We start from the raw sequence: 25,956 nt of genomic DNA, 5'->3' as shown, positions 1-25,956 counted from the left end.
AAAAGGAAAAAACAAGAATATGAAATAAATACCAAATACAAAGCAAGAGAAAATAATAAAAATGAAATATATCGGTCATTGCACTAATTATGAAATGGATTAAATTCTTACATTGAGACATTATAGACAACCACAAAAATAAAACTTGAACATAAAGAAAGGTTATAAATAATGCGATGAACAAATAAATGGTAAATAAATGCATACACAAATGCAAAGAAAGCGGAAGTGGCAATATTAGCATCATGCAAGCTATAATTTAACCTTAAAAGCCCAAACAGAACAAAGAGGAATATTTTACAGAAGGATAAAGGGGAATAATAATAATAATAATAAAACAGGATAAAGAGGAATAATTATAGAAGACACAATTTTTAACATAATAGACCCGTAAGCACTAAATAGTAAATCAGCAAAATAGCAAGATATGCTTCGACCTGTGTTTATCTGGAATAGAGGGTCTATGAATTTTTTCAATATACCTACAGAACATTTACAAAACTTAATTGTAAAATTGGCCACAAAGTGAACCTTTACAAATTTAAATAAGAATAGATATCTGATAGGATCCATTCCACCTGTGTGAGTGGAGAGAAGTCATCTCAAACAAAAGTTATAAAAGAAAAAATGAACTTATTTGACAATATAGAAATTTAAAAATTTTTTTTTTTTTTGAGACGGAGTTTTGCACTTGTTGCCCAGGCTGGAGTGCAATGGAGCAATCTCGGCTCACCACAACCTCTCTCTCCCGGGTTCAAGCGATTCTCCTGCCTCAGCCTCCCGAGTAGCTGTGATTATAGTAGAGACAGGGTCTCTCCATGTTGGTCAGGCTGGTCTCAAACTCCTGACCTCAGGTGATCCGCCCGCCTCAGCCTCCCAAAGTGCTGGGATTACAGGCGTGAGCCACCACGCCTGGCTAATTTTAAATTTTTTAGTGGCAAAAGATGCTTTAAAATTCATAGGCAAATGAAAGACTAGGATAAACATTTTTAACTCAGATAACAAAGGGGTAATATAAAAGAGCCCTTTGAATTGTTAAGAAAAAGGCAACCCAGTTGAAAATGGGCAAAGGATAAAACTAGACAATTAAAAGAAAGGCTTATTCAGATAGCTAACAAACATATGGGAAAACATGTTTAGATTCATTAGGGAAATTAAATATTTTAATCACAATGATGTATCACTTTACATTTATCAGACTTTTCTCATGGAGAGACAAGGCATTCCTCATTAGTCTTGGAAACTTGAAGGGTTAATGCACTGGTAAACAATCTCTTAACTTCCATTAAAATGTTTGTACCTTTTAACTCAGTAGTTCCATCCTTGTGAATCTATGCCATAAACATTAAGCCAACCATACAGAATGCCATATGGATGGGATGTTTATTACAGCATTTCCCCTGGGTAGCAAAAACCTGAAACAAAGTTTATGCCCATCAGTAGGGGATTGGCTGGAAAGCTGTGGTACATACATATTGTAAAATATTACACAGCCGTTAAGAAGGAATCAGGGCTGTACCAGTTGACTTGGAGGGATTTTTCTTCCTAATTGACGAAGAAACATGAAGTGCAAGACAAGAAAGAAATAGAAGGAATATCATAAGAACCCTTTTCTAGAAAATATAAGTGAATAAAACAGCTCTATAAATGAATGTATTTTTATGGATATATGAGCATGGAGAATACATATTGGGTGGTGTTAATATGAGTTACAAGATTTTGAGTTGGAATTTGGCTGATCGTGTAAAAGGGAAGGAAATGGGAAAGAGTAATCAAGCAAAAATGATGTGATATTTTAATATATTTTAATTTATAGATGTTTATAAAACTTTTTGATGTAAAAATTTAAAAGAAATGATAAAAATGAAGAAAAAGATCTATGGACCTAAGATAATAATATAGATTCTTATATGTATATAGTTGTTAATGTGCTTAGAGATATATATTTTTTAAATCTTCTGTAACCTTAAGTTGTCAAATTTAAAAAAATATATATTCAGATATCTCACAATAATTGTGCTTTTTAAGATTTCCTTTGTGTTATTCATTTTGCTATTATTTTGTTACATAAAAGTTTATGGCCGTTTAAAATTCCTTTTATTACTAGATACTATTTCACCCTGTCTCCTTTAGTGTTTTTGGTCTTGAGCTGTATTTTCTAATGTTAATGTTACCAGTTCTGCTTTCTTAGCTTGTATTTGCCTAGCATATCCTTACTCATCATTTTTTGTATTGTCATTTCATTTCAGAGGTGTTTGTTATAAATATTATATAACAGTATTCTTTTTCCAAATCTGAGCACACCACTCTCTCTTTTTTATAAGGGATTTAATTAGCCCTTTCACACTTACTTTGGTAATTGATCATTTGGTTCTATTCTTTCAGTCTAATTTGTGACATGAAAAATTATTTAATTCTGTATGACTTATACTTTTATTTTGAATGCAAGAATTTTTTAAAAGATTATTTTCAGAGAATCCCAATTCTGAATTTGGTATACTATATTTAATACATGTAATAATTAGTGCTGATGTAAACCTATTGAGAACATTTCTTTTTTTCTTTCCCTTGACTTCATGAAGACAAATTGAGTGGCAGCAATAATGCGAACAAAAGACAAAAGATTGCTCAGGACTTCCTCAACTCTATTGACCAGACAGGAGAACTTTTAGCAATGTTTGAAGATGACGAAATTGATGAAGTTAAACAAGAAAGAATGGAGGTATAGTACATTCTTCCCTTTTTACAGAAATAGAACAATCATTGCAGTGCCTATGCTGTTTGGTTCTATTCTCATGTTCTTTAAATGTTGTCTGAAATCTCTAAGTCAGTGGTTTTATGTCTGATGGCAGCGATGTGCAGAGGATCAGCCCCTGAAGTGGGAGTCAGATCTGCCTTCAGCATCAACTTTGGGAAACGACTTCTGTTTTCTGTTTCCTTATTTCCTGTTTTGAAAATGATTAGGTTTCCCTACTCTGGATCTGACATTTACTGATTTTATTTTATGAAGCTAATTTCTAATTAAATATTTACCTTTTTTGTTTCAAATCATCCAGTTTTATTTGTAAACAAAACTAATTCTTACTGCTTTTATGTTGGCATATATAGTGTGAAGAGCTATTCTTCTGGCTATGGTTGCAGGCTGTGATTGGACTTACTAGCTAGGGTAGTACCCAGGGCAATTACATGCTTTATATCACTGCAAGACAAAATTAGTGACATGTATTTGGATTCCCTGGATACGTCTTAACAATGCATTTGAAAATTATATGTCTTCTATTTACCTTAGCTATCTATACATAAAATTATTATTTCTTTAAACACTAAAGGAAAAATTTAAAGTAAAATGATTTATTTCATTTGAGTGCCTTCCAAATTACAAGACAGTATTTTCACAGTTCATATTGCTATTATCATACTTTCACATATAAGGAATCTCCATTTTCCCCTTCTCTTTCAGTTGGGCAATGGAGGTAATTTCAGAATTGCAAAAGATTGTGCTAAGTGCCAACTTTTTTATAGTTTCTATGCATGCTGAAGATATAATTATTTTATGTTAAACTTTGGAGGAGGTCCAGTAGACATACATGCTTTATAAACTTCAACAACCTTTAAAGAATTAGCATGCTTGGATCATGAACTGTGATCTAAAGGCAGTGTTCTTTTAGGTATCAATTACTTTAGAAATGTGTGGTTATCTTGGTTTGGTACAACTGCAAATGGTTTTAGTTCAACTTTGCCTTGGGCCAAAAACATGCTAAGTTGTCCAAAGCAGATGATAAACATGTATTTCTGATGTCATCAATGCCCAAACAGGATATGGTTGTTTAGTGGCATGGTTTCACTTATGATGCATTACACAAAGAGCAAATATTGTTTATGCTTTATTTTTTAAATATTTTTATATTATAAAAATGGCCACTGAGAAAGGTTCATTAAGGAATAAAGCATAATACATAAAGCATTAGTAAAATTGAACAGGTAACTTTTCAATTTTGATGGGAAGATCTTGGCTAGCCAAACCTGTTGCCTAAAAGGGCATTCCACAATCAAGAAGAGAAGAAATGGAACATTTTGTAGCTCTATAATAGCAGGCTACTGTAGACCTAGAAAACTGGGGGTCAGCAGGGTACTAAAGTCAATAAAATATCTGGAGATGCAGGGTAGAAAAAGCTTGGGTACTTATGCAGTCTGTACACTTCTTCTTTATAGTTATGTATTACATACTGGTAACCAGGATAATAAAATATCAGAAGTTGATAAAACTAGTTACAGTGAAAGTCTTCATATGTACAAATAAACATGAGACTGGCAACTTCGTTAAGCTTTGTATCATAACAAAAATCTTCTCTGGCCAACATAACAGAGTAGCTTTTATATTCTACTCATCCAAATAACAGTTTAACTGAAAAAAATATGCTGGGCTTGCAGACATAACTTAACTGTAGACAGTAGAAAGTGGAACTGTTAAGAGCATAGGCCTTGCCTGCTTCTAATTTGATAGGTTATAGTTTCAAGAGTAAACCGCAACTGTGGCAGTTCATATGAAACCACTTTGGACTCAGAGACTGCAATCTCTTGCTTTTAAAGTTCAGTAGAGTAATCAGTCCTGGCATCATTCAATGACTTAACTTTCCTCTAAGCATCACTTATGGTTGCAGAAACTTTGTTTACTACCTTCTCCCCTAGCATGTATGAAAATGGTATAGACCTACCAACAGGCTTAATTTTAGTTTTCTTTCTTCTTTATAGATATAAAAACTCACTTGGTATTCTAGCTTCTTCTCAAAACATTGAGCAAACATACAAAAAACAGCCTGAGTTCTTTCCTATTGTTTTCAGCTGATGTATGTGTGCTTGGCTTTAGTTTCATCCATAATTTACTTCATTACTATTAATTTATGTGACTTGAAATATAAAAAAATCTGAATTTTTACATCCATTTTGCCTTACTAGTTCATCATCGTGATAGTTAGGTAACTCTTACACATTTATTTTTCTCTAGCAGCAGATTCTAGCACTTGGGCATACCTATAGTAGAGATCCATGATCTCAGAACATCCTTTTAAATGATCAAATAAAGATTAAATAATGCTCAGAGTTGCTTTAGTGTATTTGAGGGACTGAGAAAGAAGAGCAGGGAAATACATACAACTATAGCTTCCCTCCAACCCCACCCACCTCCATCCTAAAATAAGGCAGGTGTGTCTAAGTGTAGCTAATGTTTCTTTCATTCTAATTTTTTCATCTAATCAAATATTGTCAACCAAAGACCAAAATACAGTCACTAAAAGCTTCAAATAGCTTTGAGTTTTCTTGTCAGTGAGGAACTGTGGTCACCCACAGAAGAGCTGTGCCTAAGAACCTGCTTTGCTGCTTGTAGAGGAACCTGAGAAGCTCAAGTTTGTCAGTAATCAAGTAAACTATCTAGTCTTGTAAGCCCCTAAGTTTGTAAAGAGATGTAAACAATGGGTGCTTAAAAAGTTGAGAGAACTCTACCTTCAGAGTAATCCTCAAATTGATAAAAGTAAACAAGAGAGCAAGGATTAGAGCTTACCAGAGAGAGCAGCTTTTAAACAGTTTGGGGTGCAGAAAATCCCTAGTGACTTTTTATCTTGTGTTTTCATATCAGAGGCTTAATAGTGGAATCTAGAGAGAAAGCAGAGTGATATACATAACATTTAAGGCAGCTTAAAATTTGTTGATAATAAGCTTTAAATTAAATAAGGTGCCAGGTAGTCATCTGAATTTGCTTAACCTGAAATGAACTGACCATAGATTTGAAAACATGTAGTTTCTCATAAAGGCTGAATAATAAGAGAAATCAGATATATCATTCAGTTGTGCCCAAGTGTAGCATGGTTATGATTCCTGGGGATTTTGAGTCCCAGGATTATGGTTTTTGGAGGTAAGTGGACTAGAAAACTCATTAAAGAAGAAATAGGTGGATGCCTGTAGAAGTTGTCCATCCTGTTTTTGAAGTCTTTCTACCATTCCCATTTCTACCTATCATGATTTATTTTAATTATAAGGAAAAGGAAAATAAAATGTCTGTAAAGCTAACAGTCCAAAAATATCTTACGTAATACTTAACATAAAAGAAAAAGGCTAATCCCAGTAAGATAAACATTCACAAATACTAGAAAAGTTTAAAAAGTTGAGTTAAAAACTGAAACTCTTAAATATGTTATAATATATGGGACTGTGAAATAAAGATAGAATTATATACTAGAAAGATATATGTAGTTTACATATGTACGTAATAAATACATGTATGTATATATCTATGTATATACATTTATATATGTATATACATTTACATATGCAAATTCATGTACATACATGTGTACACTATGCCCATATATACATATATAGAAATAGAAATGTAATTTTTCTAGATTATTTAAAAGGTAAAAGTTAAAGAACAATCAGAGGTATATCATACAAACCCTGTAATACTGGGGGTTACAGTATTAATTTCAGAGAAAAGAGAATTTAAGGAGAGAAGCTTTAAAATGGAATAAAGGCAATAATTTTATGTTACTAAAAGATACACCTATAGTGAAAATATAGTAGGTGCAAACTGTTAATCATCAAATTCCAGAGCATTGAAAGCTTCTGGTATGTGGGGAGAGGTCAGAGAAAAACATTTGTTATGGAGACTAGAACACACCATCCCAATCTTTGACTGATTAATTCAAGGGAAAAAAAAGACTTTAATAAATATCTAAGTTTATCTAATAGATGCATATATAATGTTTTATAAATGAGCAATAGTCTTAAAATCTTACAACTCCAAGGATTCCATGGGTCTCTTCAGGGAAGAGAGAAGAGGTTTGGTGGGGCTGTAGCCTCCATCTGCCCTCACACCTTCAACCAGCACATCTTCAATTTTATGTAATGGCTGTACATATCATCAGTGAAGAAAGTGATTCACGGTTTTTTAAAATTGAAAATCGTTACAAAACACCACCATTCAGGTGCACGTGATGGTGTACGCCTGTAGTCCCAGCTATTCAGGAGACTGGGTCATTTGAGCCTAGGAGTTCACGTCCAACCTGGGCAACATAGCAAGACCTCGTCTGTTAAAAACGAAAAACCGAAACACTATTCAACCATCCATGAAGAATCAAACGAAATCTTTCTCTGTCTCTGTCTCTCACACCCACCTTCACTCTCACTCTCTTTCTTACTGTCACTTTCTCTCACACACATACAGTCAACAAACTCCAAAAATGCAAAAATTTATAGGGCATATTACTTTACCAGAATGGAAAGAAAACCTAGAAAGTAATAACGGAAGTTAAACTAACAAACAAAACCTTGACTGATTGAAAATTAAAAAGGGAAAAAAATCACAGAGGCAACTAATGAACCAAAAATAAATTTAACAGTACTGTCACAGACTGTTTAGATAGTAACAACGAGAAAAGTCCATATAAAATTAAACAAGTATAGACAAAGCTTTGTTAAAAAGAGAAGCAACTTTTTTGCTTTTAAGTCTTTCATTATTAAATTGGAAATAATGAAAATAAACCAAACATTCAACTAAAGCATAGAAATTTTACAATAAAATAGACAGGAAAAATGAAAATACAAAGATAAGCAGAAATAAAAAGAAGACATATAATTAAATTTATCAACTTAAGAAATTCTTTGCAAATATAAGAACAAAGTGGTAGAATGAATCTGTGTCACCTCTAAATAAGAAAAATAAAAAATAAGTATTAGGTTGGTGCAAAAGTAATTGCAGTTTTTGCCATTAAAAAATTTAATTCTAGAATGCCCACTGTTACCACTTTTATTTGCCAGAGTTCAAGGAGCTCTCAATAAAAGGTATAGCTATTGGCAGAAGACCACAATTTATCATTTTGCCACTTAAAAAGGCAAAAACCGCAATTACTTTTGCACCAATCAATACTAAAAATTAGCAGTGAATAATGATATAGTCATAGATGCTCATATAATTTAGTAACCAATTTATTTATAAATCTTGATGAATGAGTATTTTTCTAAGAAAATATAAATGTGTAATTTTTACTCATCAGGAAGTACTAAACCTGGATAAATCAGTAACTCAAAGAAATGCCAAATTTTTTTAAACAGTTGTATCCTCAGAAGTCTCTGAATCTAACCCAGTTTATGGAAGAGCTCTTTAATTCATGAAATAGTTAATTATCATGCTATCCAAGCTATCTCAGAGCATAGAAAAGAAAAAAAAAGGAGAACTTGTCATTAAATTTTAAAAAGCAAGCATAACTTCAGACAGAGCTCAAATGAATGAAAATTACTCATAATACCTTCCTTAGGAATATAGATGCATAAATCTTAAAGTATTAGCAATTTTAATTTGAAAGTATATATAATGGAAAATGTATCACAACTGAGTAAGATTTTTTCCTTGAGTTCGAGTATGCTTCAATATTAGAAAATATATTACTATCATATATCAAATAGCTAGGTCAAATAAGAATAACCATATGATAGTTTTAATTGGCAATAAAAAGAGACATGACAAAATTCACTTCCTAGACTTTTTAGAAAATCTTAATAAACTAGATATAGAAAAGTCCTTCTACTTTATGATAGAAAATATCTCACTTAAATGAACAGACATCATGATAGTTTTAAAAATATTAAGAGTTCTGTTAAATTCTAGAATGCCCACTGTTACCACTTTTATTTGCGAGAGTTCAAGGAGCTCTAGGCGATGCAATAAAAGGCATTGCTATTGGAAGGAGACAAAAATTTTATCATTACATACAGATAACATAATTTATTAATTTTGGTAATCCTTGAGCATCAATGTAAAAAGTACTGAAGCCAATAAAAGTCTTCATTAAGTCAGATAGACACCGACCAAAATTAGGAGCTTCTTCCATAATTCAGTAATACTCAATAATAAATTCAGTAATATTCAATAGTAGAATTGAGAAAAAAGACAGTGTCAATCAGAATAATACAAGAAAAAAATTATTTGGAGATAAACTTTATATTAACAAAAAATGTAAAAGAAATATGTAACTCATTTTTAATAATGTACTGAGACATGAGTGTATAAATGAAAAAGCACTATGTTCCTGGATATAGACTAAATGTTGTAAATAGCTCAGTTGTTTCCACATTAATGTATTGGCTTAATGTTGTTTGAACAGAAATCTCAGCAAGATTAAAAAAAAACTTTATAAAATGATATTAGACTTCATCTGAAGTTATAAAAAATTAGGATAGCCAAGAAGTTTTCATTAAAGAAGAGTAGGAGATTGAGTTTAATTTAATGGCAAAACCACAATTACTTTTGCACCAACCTAATATCACCAAATAATATAAGATTCCATGAAACTACGACAGTCAAAATAGTGTGGTACTAGTGTAAAACCCACAGGCACTCCTGTGAAGAGAATAAATGATACAATTAAATATAAAGAAGAATTAGTCACAATAAAGATGGTATTAGAAATCAGTGGGAGAAAGATGCCAAGACAATTATAGAACTACTGAAAAAGAAAACATAATGATAACTCTTAACCTTATACATGCATCAAAATACATTCCAGAATATTAAAAATTTGGTATAAAAAGTAAAACCATTTAAAAAATACAAATAACCAAAGGTAATATGGAAGGACTTTCTAGGCTTTTGTTTCAAAGCTTTTGAGAAATGCTATTCCTCAAGATGTTGTCAAATACACTGTGGGAGTAGGGAGTGGTCTGTTTTCAAATCAGTTTGTGAAATGCTAAGTTCAAATTTTTAAGAAGTTTCTCTTAGGAATTTTCTGAGGGTTTTGTATGCTAAATTTTGTGAATTTTTCAAGAGAGGAAATAGACTCTATTAAAATATTCTGAAAGGTCACTCAGAGCCCAGTTTGGGGGTGAAAAAATCAAAAAGGAAGTGACTTTTAAATTTGATCTTATAAAAATTATGTCTGTTTCAAAAACACAAAAATTATTAAAAGGCAAATGAATAAAAATATGACATAACTATCAGTATCATTTATATAGATCTTTTAAAATCAATAAGAACATTCTAGTAGGAAAATTGGCAAAGGATATGAAAAACAAGAAGAAATAAAAATAAATATATAAAGTATCTACTTACTGGTATTGAAATAATGCCATTTTTGTATATAAAATGGTCAAAAGTAAGATGGGAGTGGTAACACATTAACTGTGGAAATGTAGATTAGTAAAACTGAGAAAGTATTTTAAAATATCAATTCCGTTAGAAGCATTAGAAGCATTAATATACTGCAACCTAGTAGACCTACATTTGGTAATTTCTCTTTAGATATCAGGAATTTTGTTCATGTGCACATTCATATGCACAAAACTATTCATCACAATGTTTTTCATAGTATTGGAAATGGGCTGAGAACCCTGTTTACCTGATGATAAGGGAATATTCAGGTTTTGCAAACACATTGAAATTAAGGCTGCAAGGAGAAATATACCAGCATGCTAATAGTGGCTGACAGTGGAGGATGAGATTTACAAGTTTACTGAATTTATAAATTTATGCTGTTTTGAATTTACATATTTACCATCTCTGTTATATTTCTCTTAATCCTCATTTGATTTCATTTGTTCTGCAATTTCTCTTTTCATTTTATTTTATTTTTCCCATCAGAAGTATTTACTTTGTAAGTGGTGCTGAAGGATATGCTTTATGAAGAAAATTAAATAGGCTCTTTAGATGCTTGCAGTTAAGACTGAACAGATGAATGTATGAAGCAATATACACATATAATATGCATGTAAATACAAGTAAATGCATGTTGTGCAAAAAGATGTACCATTGATTTTATCTCATCTAGAGAAGGCGCCTGTTGCCAGATTGAAATACCAGCAGTTAGAAACTCGTAAAGTGTCAGTTAAATTTTAGACATAAGAAAGTATGGTGGTTTAGTTGTGATTTGCTAAGTAAGCCGTTGTTTCTTATGCATGTTTTCCCTTTTAATTGTCCCTTGTTTCTAGATGCAAGACAGTTTAAAGAGGTAGGGAATAAAATAGATCTTTAGGGAAGAAAAAGTTGTCTGTGAATTGTCATACTGAAAGTAATAAAGTTTATTTTGCATTTTATTTGAGACATGATTATATCAGGAAGATTCTAGTTTCATGGGTATTTTTGTATAAATGCAGTAACATCTATTAGATGCTCTCAATAAATAAATATCAATAGATATTAATATTGGTGTTTATTTTTAGTCCTTTAAATGTTTTATTCAGCTATAGTTTGAGTTTAGATTCTCAAATATTTCAGAAAGCTGCTGTTCCAATTTGAAGATGTATAGGTATAATATTACATCATATAATTGAAGAGTAGGGGACTATAACCCTACATAGTGTCATACAGACCATCTTCAGAGCAGTAATAATGATGTAAAAGTTGAAAACAGTTAATATTTTTGCATGATGCTATTGATTGCAGTTAATTAAAAAAAAAAAAAACCAATTCAAACAAAATTAAGCAGCTAGGGAAAGGTTTTGTTTCAGATAACAAAGCCCAGAGGTAGATTTGGCTTCAAGCAAGGTTTGATATTGAAGTTCACAATGTACATTGGATTTCTAGCTCCAATTCCCTATTCTGCTTTTCCTGCCCTTTTATGTTTTTGTTGGCCTAATCTTCAGGTCATATTGAATATTTATTTCTCACATAGGAGCACAAATGACTATAGAAGTTTTAGGTCCAGGTGGAGAGAGAATGCCTTTGTCCCAAGATTTACTCTTAAAAAGGCTTGGGTCACAACATCTCCCCAGTCCCTGCCAGTGGCAGTAGCTAGTAGGATGAAATGTCCTGTCTGGCTTACCCTAAGCTGTATGCTTCATCCCTGAAGTTGAGTGTACAGTCAGACTTCAGCAAAACCCTGGATCTCTGGAACTTTAGGAAGAAGTAATGGGTGTGAAAAGATAGCCACAAAGGTCCTTCAGTGTAAAGGTCTTTAACATTATGGCAGTGTGAATTAATAGAATGATGTCTTAGAATCTTGGCGCTGTGTTCAACTCTCTAGGAAGTTTTCTCTAAGACACAACGTGGTAAAAATGAATGCAAATCTTTTTCTTTGGAGTCAAGCAAATCGTCCATCCATCCTTTCACTCCTTTATTTATTAAACATTTATTTATTGAGATTTTTTAAGTCAATCACTGTTCTAGGTCCTGAGGCTGTGACTATTAAAAAAAGATAAAATATGGCCTTTGCCCTCACAGTCCTAGAGTAATAACTGACCAATCAAAAGTAAGTATCTAGTAAAGGTGAATACAGCCTCAATAAATGGGTTACTATTCTAATTATTACTATATTTGTTTTTAATTTTGAACCTTCTTAATGGATTATTGGTTGTGTTATTGAGCCATATATTTTCTACTTGCTACATAATTTGAAATTTAGTTCATTCTGACATAGGGCACATTACTTCTTTAAGACATTTAGGCAGGGTCATTGAATTAGCTTCAGGGTGGTTTGCAAAATAAACTTGAAAAGGGCTAGGGTGCATTGAAAAACATGAAACAATGTAATACGTCAAGGTTAGTTCCTGGAAGAGTTTCATTAGGATAACTCATTGTTATGTTTATTAAAGGTTAATTTTTGTTCAAACAATTTCAAAATACTTATGAAATTATTCTGAAGGGAGTATTAGTAGAAATACCAACAAGATACCTGTGGTAAATCTAGCTGCACAGTGCAGGATTAATGTCATTCAGTAAATGTTATTCTGGCATAGGAACTGTAGAAGAGGTAGTATTATTTGATTTAGAAGAACCCAAAATAGATGTAATATGTAGCTCTGAAAGTGATTTCCGTCTGTGACTTTTTATACTATCAAATTACATTTTACCCATCGCTATAGCTGTACTTTTATGATAAAATGGTAAAGAATTGTGTATTTGTTGTCATAAGTGCTTGTCTAAAATTGGGGAAAGTGCCTTCTGGAGAAGGCATTTTTCAGTTAAGGAAATAAAAAGCAAGTTACAGATCTATAAAAATGGAACTCTAACCTAACTCTTACCTAGATCCCTATTTTTCTGTAGCTTACTATATCCAATTTGAAGATGGCTCTCAAGGGATCTTTTTATGCTTTTCTTAACCTTGTGAAATATGAGCTTCAGCTGAGGGTGGAATCTGACGTCTGCTTTGATGATTAGAGCACCTCACATACAGGTGTGAAACTAGAGTGGTTGTGTTTGTTTTATTCTGTTTTTGTTTTGTTTTGTTTTGTTTTGTTTTGTTTTGTTTTGTTTTGAAGACAGAGTCTCCTTCTGTTCCCCAGGCTGAAATGCAATGGCCCAATCACAGCTCACTGCAGCCTCAACCTCCCAGGCTTGATAATGATCCTCTAGCCTGAGCTTCCCAAGTAGTTGGGACTACAGGAATGTGCCACCACACCCACCAAATTTTCATATTTTTGTAGAGACAGGGTCTTACTATGTTGTCCAGGCTGGTCTCAAACTCCTGGGCTCAAGCAATCCTCCCATCTTGGCCTCCCAAAATGCTGTGATTATAGGTGTGAGGCACCAAGCCTGGCACTGTTTTTTAATCATTCTCTAACATTTCTGGATATATAATCTCTTACAGTTGTTGCTTTGCTGTAGAGAAATTTTATAGCAGGATTAATCAAATGACTACCATCTTTTTAAAAACAATATTAGTACCATTCCCATTTGTCCCCCACCCTCGGACCTATTTAGATTCTTTACTGTTAGTTTTTGGATGAAATTTAAAAGTTTTCTTCCCCCTATTCCTTTCTTTAGTCTGCAGGGGAGCAAAATACATGGTGGCAGCATTGAAACCATACTCATAGTAATCCTATTTTCCCTAATCCAGATCAGAATATATTATCTGATATTCACAAGTATCTTTTGTTATGGGGACATGATATTTTCTATCTGGATTTGGTAGGAAAGCATTGGAATAATGATTGCTATTTATTTCCACCTTTCCTACATCAAGGGAAGTAAAACAGAGTCATTTATTTGGGTAAAGATAGACATCAGCACTGCACGCTGTGAACACTCGTGTCCACTGTTGGTGATGCATGATGCAGGCCTTACCGGGCTGCTGTTTTTAGTCTTGCCTAAATGGATATTTGACTGCCACTTGGTGATTATACTGTTCAGTTAAGTTTTTTATAGAATCATTCAATATTTTCTGTCTCAAGTAATTTCAGTTTGTTCTTTTTAAAATGAGATCCTTCTCTTTTAAAAAATACATTTCAAGGGTTTTCTTAGAGATCAGTCTTCTAGCTTGTTTATAAAACACCTTGGCAAAGATGAATTTTAAAATATCATTGAATTTTAGAAAACCACAAGATTTGCCACTAATTTACATTTAATGTTTATAGTTCTCAAATTGTGGTTGTTGTAATAACCAAAATATTTTTGCCTTGAATATTTTGTGGATTATATTTCCCTATTCTTTCTCCTTACCCACATTCCCCACAGTAGGTGGGCAGATGGTTGTTACATAGTTTGGCCTTTATTTATCTTTATTGGTTTAATCTCATCAAGTTAGTGTTTCTAAATATGAAAATAAGTGTATTCTCTGGCAAGATTTTTGTCTTTTTAATGTTTCAGTTTATTTAGTGGAATTAACAGATCATTACTTGTTTGGTATAGATAATTTCCCCCATTTCTTTATGTGCATCCATGCTGAGGAGCTGCCTTTAGTTTAATTCTTATTGTTGCCACTACTTTATAGAAAATGTGCAACTCAAGCTGTTTAATGTAATTCGATTTTTTTCTATATCATTGTGTTCCTCATTTAGAATTAATAATTTTGGATTAACGCTGGAACCCACAAGGCGGAGGTTGCAGTGAGCTGAGGTCGTGTCACTGTACTCCAGCGTAGGCAACAGAGGGAGACTCCATCTAAAAATAAATAAATAAATAAATAAAAAGAATTTTGGATTAAGCCATAAATATTTAGTGATTAGTATAATCTATTGTATTAGCATATCCGTTTGGAACTTTTCATAGCATCAGTCAAAAAGGCAGATCAGATCCTACCAGGCTTCTCCTTTTCATGATTCTCCATTTTCTAGAGAGCAGTCTTAATTCCTTAGCATGGGATTAATATGATTATTACTGTCACCACTATGGCACTTAATATTCAGTTACAAAGGGCAGTGTTTTGCATTGCTATAGAAATTCTGAAAATTTTTACTCTCACAATTAATAGCCATGAAATAAACTTTTGAGTGTTTAATTTTCAGATAAATAATAAGTATTAACAATTTGGGCATTTTATCTCATTTTTTAAAAATATTTATTATATCTTACTTTTACATGTCCTACCTTGAAGAAAGGACTTTTATTTCCTCGTTATTCTCACCTCAAATAGTAGAAGACAGTCATGACTAATGGATTCATTGAGCTGCTCTCAAATATAGAGGTTAAATTACAAAAGTGGCCACCTTTAGGAAAACAAACTTTAGAAAAATCCAAAATCACTGGGTAATTGTTTTCATTTTGCAAGAATACTTTTATTACATAAAAGTATAATAATTATTTTTAATAAATAACTTGTTTATTAAAATAATAAATTTATTTTAAATCATTGTTCTTTTAAGTAATTTAAAATAAGACTTTGCCAAAATTTAATACATACACAAATATCGCAAAGAATACTACCGTATACCTTTACTGTAACTGTAGAAGTTATTCAAGTGAGGGAGAGACAGAAAGAAATGAGGTAGGGGAAGAAAAAGAGAGATGAATGGATGAAGAAGTGAAGCCTTTTTTCCTAGAGAGTAGCTCTGTGTAAAGTTCCATTGTCTATTCGTGATGGACTTGCCCCCATGATCCAATCACCCCCAACCAGGCCCCATTTCCAACACTGGGAATCACATTTTAACATATGATTTAGAGGGGAAGAATATCCAAACCATATCAGCAACCTTGAGAAAGAACCACACCCTGATCTCCAATTATGTTACCAAGCTATAGTAATCAAAACAGTACCCTACTGCCCCCATGATTCAATCACCTCCTACCAGGCCCCACCTTCAACACTGGAAATCACATTTTAACATGAGATTTGCCATAAAAACAGACACAGAGACCAATGGAATAGAAAGCCCAGAAATAAACCTACACGCATGTGGTCAACTAATCTTCGACAAAGGTGTCAAGAATGCACAATGGGGAAAGGATAGTCTCTTCAATAAATGGTGTTGGTAAAAGTGAATATCCACATGCGAAAAAAATGTAATTGAATCCTTATCTCTCACCGTAATTAACTCAAATGGATTGAAGATAAACGTAAAAGTGTAAAACTCCTAGGAGAAAACATAGGGCAAAGCTCCTTGACGTTGGCCTTGGTAAGATTTTTTGGATATCACACCAAAAGCTCAGGAAGCAAAAACAAAAATAAACAATTTGGACTATATCACTCTAAAAAGCTTCTGCATGGCAAAGGAAAAAGTCAATAATATGAAAAGGAAACCTGTGGGTTGGGAGAAATATTTGCAAATCATACATCTGATAAGGAGTTAATACCCAAAATATATAAGGAACTCACACAACTCAATAGCAAAATAACAACCCAATTAAAAAAAGGAACAAAGGACCTGACGAGACATTTTTCCAAAGAAGACATAAAAATGGCTAACAAGTATATGAAAAGATGCTTAACAGTACTAATCATCAGGGAAATGCAAATCAAAGCTGCAGTGAGATATATCACCTCACACCTATTTGGATGGCCTTTATTAAAAAGACGAGATAAGTGTTAGGGCATGGAGGAATAGGAACCTTTGTACGTTATTTGTGGGAAAGTAAGTTTGGTACAGTCATTATGGAAAACAGCATGGAAGTTCCTCAAAAAGTTAAAAGTAGACTATCAGATGATCCAGCAATGCTGCTTCTGGGTATATATCCAAAAGAAATGATCTTGATACCTCACAGAGATGCCTGCATTCCCATGTTCATTGCAGCATAATTCACAATAGCCAAGATAGCCAAGATGTGGAAACAGCCTACCTGACCTGTCAGCAGGTGAATGGATAAAGAAATTGTGAAATAGATATACACACATATATAATAAAATATTACTCAGCCTTCAAAAAAGTGGATATTGTGCCATTTGTGACTACATGAATGAACCTAGAGTATATTATGCTAAGTGCAGTAAGCCAGACACAGAAAGAAAAATACTGCATGATCTCACTTATACATGCAGTGTAACCAAAGGGTGATGGGTTATTTTGGTGGCCTGGATTTTATTTCCTTGGGATATCAGTCATCTCAAACTCATCAGATATTTTTAAATATTCTTTTAATGTCTCATGTTATTATAAATCATTCCATCCACTTGTGTGGGACTTGGGTACTTTCACATACAACTATAGGCCAAATGTGTGTTATTCAAAGAATTGTGGGATCTCTGAGGCATGAGACATCTATAAGAAAATTTACAATTCATTCGTAATAAATTCTAATAATATTGAATCTCCCCACCCCAGAAACCAAATCAAAACCAGGAAGAAAAGAAGCCACACTTTATTTAAGCTAGAAAATGTAATTTGTTTAATTTGTACCAAGAATTATCCAGTGTTTGCTTGGGTGTGGAGAAATAGACAATCTCATATTAGTGGAAGCATATATTGATACAGCTTTCTGGAAATACATGTGGCAATATCTATCAAATACATGTTAAAAACCATTATATGTTATTTGATGCAGAAACTGCATTTCTAGGTACTCTCCTAGGGAAATAATTTTACAAATATGTTTTAAAATCAAATGTAGTCATTTTTTTAAAAAATAGGAAAATTTTTATTTAACAATAGAAATATTAGTGTTGTAAACTTTCATCTTAATATTGCTTTTGGTGTAGCCCATACATTTTTTTAAAGTTTTTTTTTTATTATTTAAGCCTTTCATACATAGTCTGTAATTTCCCTTTTGAATTGCCCTTTGGCCTAATTTACTTATAATATTTAAAATATATAGATATATATTTTCCAAATGGCTGGGTGTTTTATATGTTTCTTCCTTTATTAGCTATTTTAGTTGTTTTGTTGCATAGTAGTTAGATTGTTAGATATATAGCATAAGGAATTTATTAGAATTTTCTTGGTGACATTGATATGTAGTGGCTTTTTACAACTGTTCCATGGACAGGTTAGGAAGGTTTTCAAGTATCTTTTAGATCATCAGTATTAGTAGTACTTAATGCTTTTTCATCCTTAGTCTCCGAAATTTTTTTTGACCACAGACCCTCTTCAGTAAAAATTTGAAAACTCACACTGCACCAATGCCTGCCCTAGTAAAACCCCAATCCTGGTTAGATCTCACTCTTTGCCCATTTCATAGCTATGTTATGTCTATTCCCCAGTAGCAGAACACAACTGGAGAAAAATAAGCAGACTAATCTTACTTTCTTATTTCACTAAGAATCTCAAATACCCTTGGCGCTGCCCAGCAATCCTAGAACATTCCCTAGTGTACCCATTCTCCCGTGGTACTTAATGATTATTTAAACCTTTTCCTCTCTTCAGACTTTTTGCACTTCTTCCCTTTTCCAGCTTCATTCCTAGTTCACTCATTCTCCAGATTCACTTCATCTTGTTGCACTGAGAAAAAAGAAGTAATCAGAAGAGTACTTTCACAAGCTACCAGAGCACCGACATACATTACATTATTGGTTAATTTTTATCAGCACAGAAAAATGTTATAATTTCCCCCATCTTAAACAAGCAAAAAAAGCTTTCAGCTATATTTTTCTGCTCTCATTCAGCATAAAACTTCTCAAAAGAGGTTACATTTCCTCTCCTTCCATTCTCTTTAGAACCCACTTGAATCATGCTTTCATCCTCAGCACTCTACAAGAAATTACTCTTGTTAAGGTTGCTAATAACCTCCATTGTTGCCAAATACATTGGTCAATTCTCCATCTCCATCTTTCTCTGGATATCAGCTCTCAGTGGCCCTGAACTGAACCAGCACACTGCCACTTCCAGAATTTTGCATGTGCTGTTTTCTAGCTCTCTCATTTTCCTCAGATCTCTACTCACATATCATATTTTCAGAGAGATTTTCTCTGACCATCCCATAAAAAGGGGCTGTGGACTGAATTGCCCTCTTCCCACCCACCCCCCGCCCAATTTATATGTTGAAGCCCTGACTCCCAATGCCCAGTGTGATGGTATTTGGAGATGGGACCTTTGGGAGTTAATTAGGTTTAGACTAAGTCATGAGAGTAGAGTTTCATGATGGGATTAGTGTTTTGTAAGAACAGGAAGAACCTCTAGAGATCTCTGCCATGTGAGGACATAGGGAGAAGGCAGCTATCTGTAAGCCAGGAAGAGAGCCCTCACCAGAACCAGAGTGTGCTGGCACCCTGATGTTGGACCTCTAGCCTTCAGAACCGGGAGAAATATATTTCTGTTGTTTAAGCCACCTATTCTATGGTATTTTGTTATGACAGCCCCAGCAGACTGACAAAAGGAACAGTGTACTTCCCATATATCAATCCTTTTCTAAATCCTTACTCTACTATATTATTCATGGCACTTATCATCTGTGATCTTTTATATGTTGGTTTTTTTTCTGTCTTCCTCTACTTGAGGAGAAAGCTCCAGGAGACAAGAGCTTCATCTATTATGTTCACTGCAGTATCTCCAGTACCCTGAACAGAGTGTAATAATAGTAGATGCTCAATAAATATATTTTATATAAACAAATAATGAAAATATCTTTAGTATGTGATTCTGTTCAGAAATTTCATAATAACCACCTTTAATTACTTTAATTACTTTGCTTAGAGCAAACCAGGGAACCTTTGGGTAGGATAAAGGATTTTGACATTCATTCTACATCTCAACTCAAAGTATTGTAAAGATTTTGACTACTGATGGTATAATTTTAATTGACCATAGCCAAGACATTTCCCTCTACCAAGTGCAATAAATTGTAGTGTCCTCAATAGTAGTAGTAGTAGTAGTAGTACCAGAGTCATTCATTGCACTTACTGCATGCCAGATACTGTTCTAAACCCTAATATATGTATTATCTGATGTATTCCTTTCTTCACAGTCTACCCATGGGATAGTTTCTGTTACCCTGTTCACTTTATAGTTGGGGACACTGAAGCACAGAGATTAGGTAACTTGTCTAGGGTCACAGTTACAAAGTGAAAAGTACCAGGAAAGCAATCTCCTCTGTGCATGCACTATCTGGAAAAGGAAAGTATTGGGAAAGTTTTATATTTCTTCCATTCTGGCCTTTATCTGGAAGAAACTTCTCGAGTTTTGTTATGTATAGTTGCTAGGCTCCCTAATTTTAAGGCTGATAAAGATATTTTACTTTTGCTTGGCCATGTCAATTTCTGAACAGAATCACATATTAAAAGATAATGGACTTATCATACTTGGTTTACAAACGTGAACCCTCATTATCTTAAGTCCACAATTTATAAAACCATAGTTGATAAGAGATTACTTTATCTTCTTTCAAAAATTTTAAAAACACATGAAGGGCCAAGGACACTCAGTTATTTACATATTAGTGTGAATCAGATTGCTTACCTCTTGATCATTAGCTAAGAGGGACTTTAAAGAATTTTGGTTGGCAAAGAGTAGAGGTAAAGTAGTTTTGAACCTTAAAGAGTAGGGAATATTAAGTGAGGTGCTGTACTTGTTGGAAGGAGAAAATTCTAGAGAGAGATGCTAAGAAGTTGAGAAGATTTCAGAAATAAAGTGAAAATATGTCAAAGACCAACTCTATGCTTTCAGAATTTTGCCTAATACTGGTACTTGTAGAAAGAGGACAAAATTTTCTTAAATATGTCCCTTCTGATTCCTGCATAAACTGAGTATGTCCAGGTGCATATGGGTTAAAGAGGTTTTTGTAGATTACTTGGGAACCTAACCACCGTTTAGGACAGTGTTTCTATGGGAAGATGGATTTGTTTAGGATGTTGTACCCTAAACAGACTTTTAGGATACAACGTATTTATGAATTGGGAGATTCTATATCTTCTTTTTTTTTTTAACTTTTTGGATAAAGGGTCTCACTGTGTCACCCAAGCTGGAGTGCAGTGGTGCCATCGTAGCTCACTGCATCCTTGAACTGAGCTCAAGCGATCCTCTCACCTCAGACTCCTAAGTAGCTGGGACTGCAGATGCGTGCCACCATGCCTGGCTATTTTTTTTATTTATTTATTTATTTTATTTTATTTATTTATTTATTTATTTATTTATTTATTTATTTATTTGGTAGAGATGAGGTCTTGCTTTGTTAACCAGGCTGGTTCTGAACTCCTGGCCTCAAGCAGTCTTTCCACCACAGCCTCCCAGAACACAAGGATTACAGGCATGAGCTGCCATACCCAGCCTATATTTTAGTTTTGAATGTGACTTTTTTGTGATCATAAATTTTCAATGACACAAAACTGTTCGTCATCCCCCAAAACTCTTTCATCAAGCTTGTTTTCTCTGGGAACAGAAAACTAGTATTAGATGAATACTGAGCAAAATTTGGCACCTCTACCTGATTTATTATGGGCTATTTAGGAAGATAATATTTCCTACTATGTAAAGGACTTTGTGTTGATCTTTTGGCCTTTATGTAATTTATGTTTATGTTTCTGGCAATGCCCTGATGGTTAATGTCCTTATGGTAATTAAAACATGTATATTAATTAAGTGTGCTACTAGTAATAAAAGTTAGTTACATATAGGAAAGAGGTCAGTTTTGTCAGGATGCTGAAGCAAAGTTGCGATGGGAGTTTTATTTCATTGGGAGTTGCTACTGTTCTTCCTGCAATTGGTGACAGACTATACAGAGATCATGGATTCATGTAGAGACTGGGGATCGCAAAGATGCTAAATATATGTTCACTTATACTCTATTTGACATGTTGTTTGGAAAAATAGTTAACTACATAGACAAATTTCTCATTTTATAAGGATGTGTATCTTCTAAGCAACCTACAGATGGGTATACAACTGGGCCTCAAGAACTACAACTCAGACACCCATAAAATAAAAATTTTATTCACTATTTCTGATCTCCACTTCTCTCTACATAGGCTTAATTTTTCTCTCCTTGTTGAGCTATGCTTTATACTTAGAGGGTTACATGCCACCAGTAGTTCCCAAGTTAGCTTCATCACCTTGAGAGAGGCAGGCCCAGCTCACTGGATTACCAATCTTAAGTCTCAGGAAATGGCCTCTGTTTGATTCAGCTGTGTCTAGTGTCCAGGCCTGGACTTGGCACCATCGCTAGAAGGCAGGATCCTGTTACACCTCTCTCACATAGAGGCTTCTAGGCAACCTTGCGGAGATGGAGGCAAGAGGAGGCAGACAGTGCCTTAGCTCCTTACTAGATTAGACCCTCTATTCATTCATCCACTCAACATTTATATTCATAATATGCCATATATATGCTAGGTTGATCTTGAGACTGTCAGTATTTTATTTCAAAAATGACTTTTGTCATCTAAATTTTCTTTTAAAAGCTACAGAGCATACTGTACAGTTATCTTAGACTTACAGGAAAATGCCTAATGAAAAAGTAAATAGAAAACCTCACTAAAGTTCACAGAATGACAGAGAGAAAGTAAAGTGTACTTCCAGTCAAGCTCTTTCAGTTAAAAAACATCCTCACTAAACCTGTAAAACATTTCAATAAAAACGGTTCTTTGAATGTTATTTTAAATACTATATTACTTAAGCAAATATTTAAATACTATATTAGTTTCTCTGCATTCTTTACTTGAATTTAATTCTACCTGTCTGCCAAGTATGTCAAAACCCCAAGTCCATTTTCATTTGCCAGGTTAAATGTTTATTTTGTTTTCCCACATAATATGCTCTTTGAAGTGTCATAAGCATACCAAGCCTGATTTCTTTTTAATAGGGACATGGTAGGGGATTTTTTTTCTTTCTTTCTTTCTTCAGTTAATGGGATAGGATATGCTTTTCTCAAAGAATATGTAAAGGTATGTTCACATTCCTTGCCTACTGAAGGTACACACTGCCTTCATTAGCTATTAGAAAATGAACTTTCACTTTCTTAAAATGTGTCCAATAAATTTAATGTAAATTTTTGAAGGCTCACTTTATCTCCTTATTGTCAGAATACCAAAGACTTTCTTGTAATCTAGAATGTCCACTTTTACCGAACAAGTCACCCTGTATAGACTAATATAGTGAAAAAGTATGAGGCTATGGTGATCTACAAATAACTGACATTATTTGATTTGGGAGTTTCCATTTGCTTCTGCTCATCTATGCTTATGTGACTCAAACATCCATTTAGAATTTTTTACACTTATTTTCAAAGAGCATTGACATACATTTGAATACCATAATCTCTTAAATATACTTCTCTCAAAAAACAACTATTGATAATAGCTTTCAACATATATTTTATCTTAAAAAGACAGATTTAATATTTAGCCTCTATGTGAATCCCATGGTGATTGGTACCTTTTGCAAAGTTCTTTAGAACATCTTCTTAGATTTCTTGTGTTGGACCTAATTCACTATACGAGCATCTCTAGGAGGAACTATTTGAAGCCAGAGTAGTGGTGTTTTTCCTATCCTTTTATTTTCTTGACTTTAAGAAGTACCTGAATTCTTTTTCCATTCTCTGTTATGAAAGTACAGATTCTTACGAATGCCATAGTCTGTCTTTCATTATCACTATCACAAGGCCTCTTCATTCTCTAAATCAGCAAAAAATTCTTCTGTGCAAGATAGAGCAGAGATAGGAGACTAGTACAAAGTTGATACAGGAGAGTACATAGCTGTATCTTTGATACAAGTGAAGTGATTCTAACACACTCATAGTTTTGAAGTATCTGGATGTTTACCAGAAGTTAGGACCCTTATGGCTTCTTCCAGTGACATTTCTTCTATATAAAGAATCGGGCTGGGCATGGTGGCTCACGCCTGTAATCCCAGCACTTCAGGAGGCCGGGAGATTGAGGTCAGGAGATGGAGGCCATCCTGGCTAACATGGTGAAACACTGTCTCTACTAAAAATACAAAAAATGAGCCAGGCATGGTGGCGGGCACTTGTAGTCCCAGCTACTCGGGAGGCTGAGGCAGGAAAATGGTGTGAACCCAGGAGGCAGAGCTTGCAGTGAGCTGATATTGTGCCACAGCACTCCAGCCTGGGCGACAGAGCGAGACTGCATCTCAAAAAAAAAGCCTGGGTGACAGAGTGAGACTGTCTCAAACAAACAAACAAAAAGAATCATTGCAAACAGCTTGAAATTTTCTCAGTGTGGATTTGGCCAGGTTGTCTTATCTCTTAAATCTTAGAACTATGAAATATTTCTTTGCTTTTTAAATTTCTTTCTCTTTTCTTTTGTTTTGCTTTGCTTTGTTTTAGACACAGGGTCTCACTTTGTTGACCAGGCTGGAGCACAATAGTGAGATCATTGCTCACTGCAGTGTCAAACTCCTGTGCTCAGGCGATCCTCCCACTTTAGCCTCCCCAGTAGCTGGGACTACAGGCACACACCACGGTCCCTAGCTAGTTTTGTTTTTTTTTTTTTTTTTTTCATGTTATGTAGACATGGAGTTTCACCTCCCAAAGTGCTGAGATTACAGGCATGAGCTACCATGCCCAGCCAAAATGTTTCTAAGGCTTTCAGGAGTTCCCTGAGATAAGAGAATACACGTAGAACCACAGAATCTCAGAGCTATATTAAAGAAGAGAGAACTCAGTCACAGTGAGATGCAGCAACTTAACCTAGAGAGTCCCATCTTGTGTTAGAGGTAAAACTGAGACCTAGAGTCCAGATCTTCTGATTCCCAGGTAAACATTCCTATTACCACTCACGCTAATCTTTTTCTAATAGTATAGAATGTTTCTCAATATTATAGAAGAATATTTCAAAATATTTGGGTTATGATTAAAACTCATTTGCCACTGAGTTACAACACTTAAGCACTGTTGATATACAGAATGTATTGGGATTGGGTTGGAATCGTATTTACCCTATGATGTACCCAGTCCATTCCTTTTCAAATATATCTTAAATGTCATTTGCTTTATTCATATCTCTCTCATCAAAATAAAGCTATAAAAATGTAATTTCATGCTTTTTGTTAACAAGTGAAGCAATATTTTCCAGGTATATGACTTCTTCGTTAAAATCCATCCTTCATTTATTTATACCCAGCTCTGCAAATATTCTCTGTTACTTTCAAGTTCCTTGTTCTTGGAATCACTTTACCCCTCATATCCTGTAGTGTATTTCTCCCTAAGATGAAGTTTGAGATGGATAGCAGCTATAGCTGGGCTTCCAGTAAAGAGTTAGAGTAGAACATGTCAGTAGCAGTGATCCATCCCACCAGCTGGCATTTACGCAAAACGGCAAAGCATTTAAGTAGGCATTGGAGTGAATCATTTGTCAAACCCCTTTTCCTGTCACTTGCCTTCCTTGAGGAGTTGTTATGCTAACTCTAAGGTATGAATAGATTAAATGCCACTAAATCTACTTCTTCAGACGTGCGCTTCTTAATCTTTTTGGAATTAGGACAGTTATTAGACATGGTTATTTGTTTGACTTAACTTTGCCTTCTCCTTATCCTCTGAAAGTACTCCAGTGAAGTTTAAAGCTACATAAATTGCATTTAAAAAAATGTTTGTAAGTGATGTGATGGAAGAGAATCCTCATTCTTAAACTTATCAGAGGTTCCTATGACTGCTAAAAATCAGTTCTGGAAATGATTATGATGGGTCACATAGATGTAATGAATTTTTAACCTCAGTCATATACCACCATGTAGACACAACTACTTGCCACTCAGTATCCATGTTCTCCTTCCTTTGTAACAAAACTGATTTGTAGCTGGGTATTTTGCCATCCAGACCAAACAAGAAGAAAGAAAGAAAATCTGCATTTCTCTTACCCTCAGCCACGTTTGGTCACACGACTGAGTTGTGGCCAATGAAATGTAAGCATTCTATGGGAATCCCTAGTACAATAAGCCCTCACG

At 34.0% G+C, this 25,956-nt stretch overlaps 1 protein-coding gene across 6 annotated transcripts in view; it reads left to right on the top strand.

Annotated features, from left to right (window-relative positions):
* SUPT3H (SPT3 homolog, SAGA and STAGA complex component) overlaps window positions 1–25,956 on the top strand; it is a 557,715-nt gene that overhangs the window by 367,773 nt on the left and 163,986 nt on the right. For all 6 annotated transcript variants that reach the window (XM_063707642.1, XM_063707643.1, XM_019030076.3 and 3 more), the window contains one exon: window positions 2,583–2,722. In XM_063707642.1, coding sequence (XP_063563712.1) covers window positions 2,583–2,722 — 140 coding nt within the window. The remainder of the gene's footprint in view (window positions 1–2,582; window positions 2,723–25,956) is intronic.

The sequence above is a fragment of the Gorilla gorilla genome, chromosome 5 (assembly GCF_029281585.2).
Source record: "Gorilla gorilla gorilla isolate KB3781 chromosome 5, NHGRI_mGorGor1-v2.1_pri, whole genome shotgun sequence".
Classification (NCBI taxonomy): domain Eukaryota; kingdom Metazoa; phylum Chordata; class Mammalia; order Primates; family Hominidae; genus Gorilla; species Gorilla gorilla.
The sequence above is the reverse complement of the archived record's forward strand: the minus strand, read 5'-3'. Positions and strand labels throughout refer to the sequence as shown.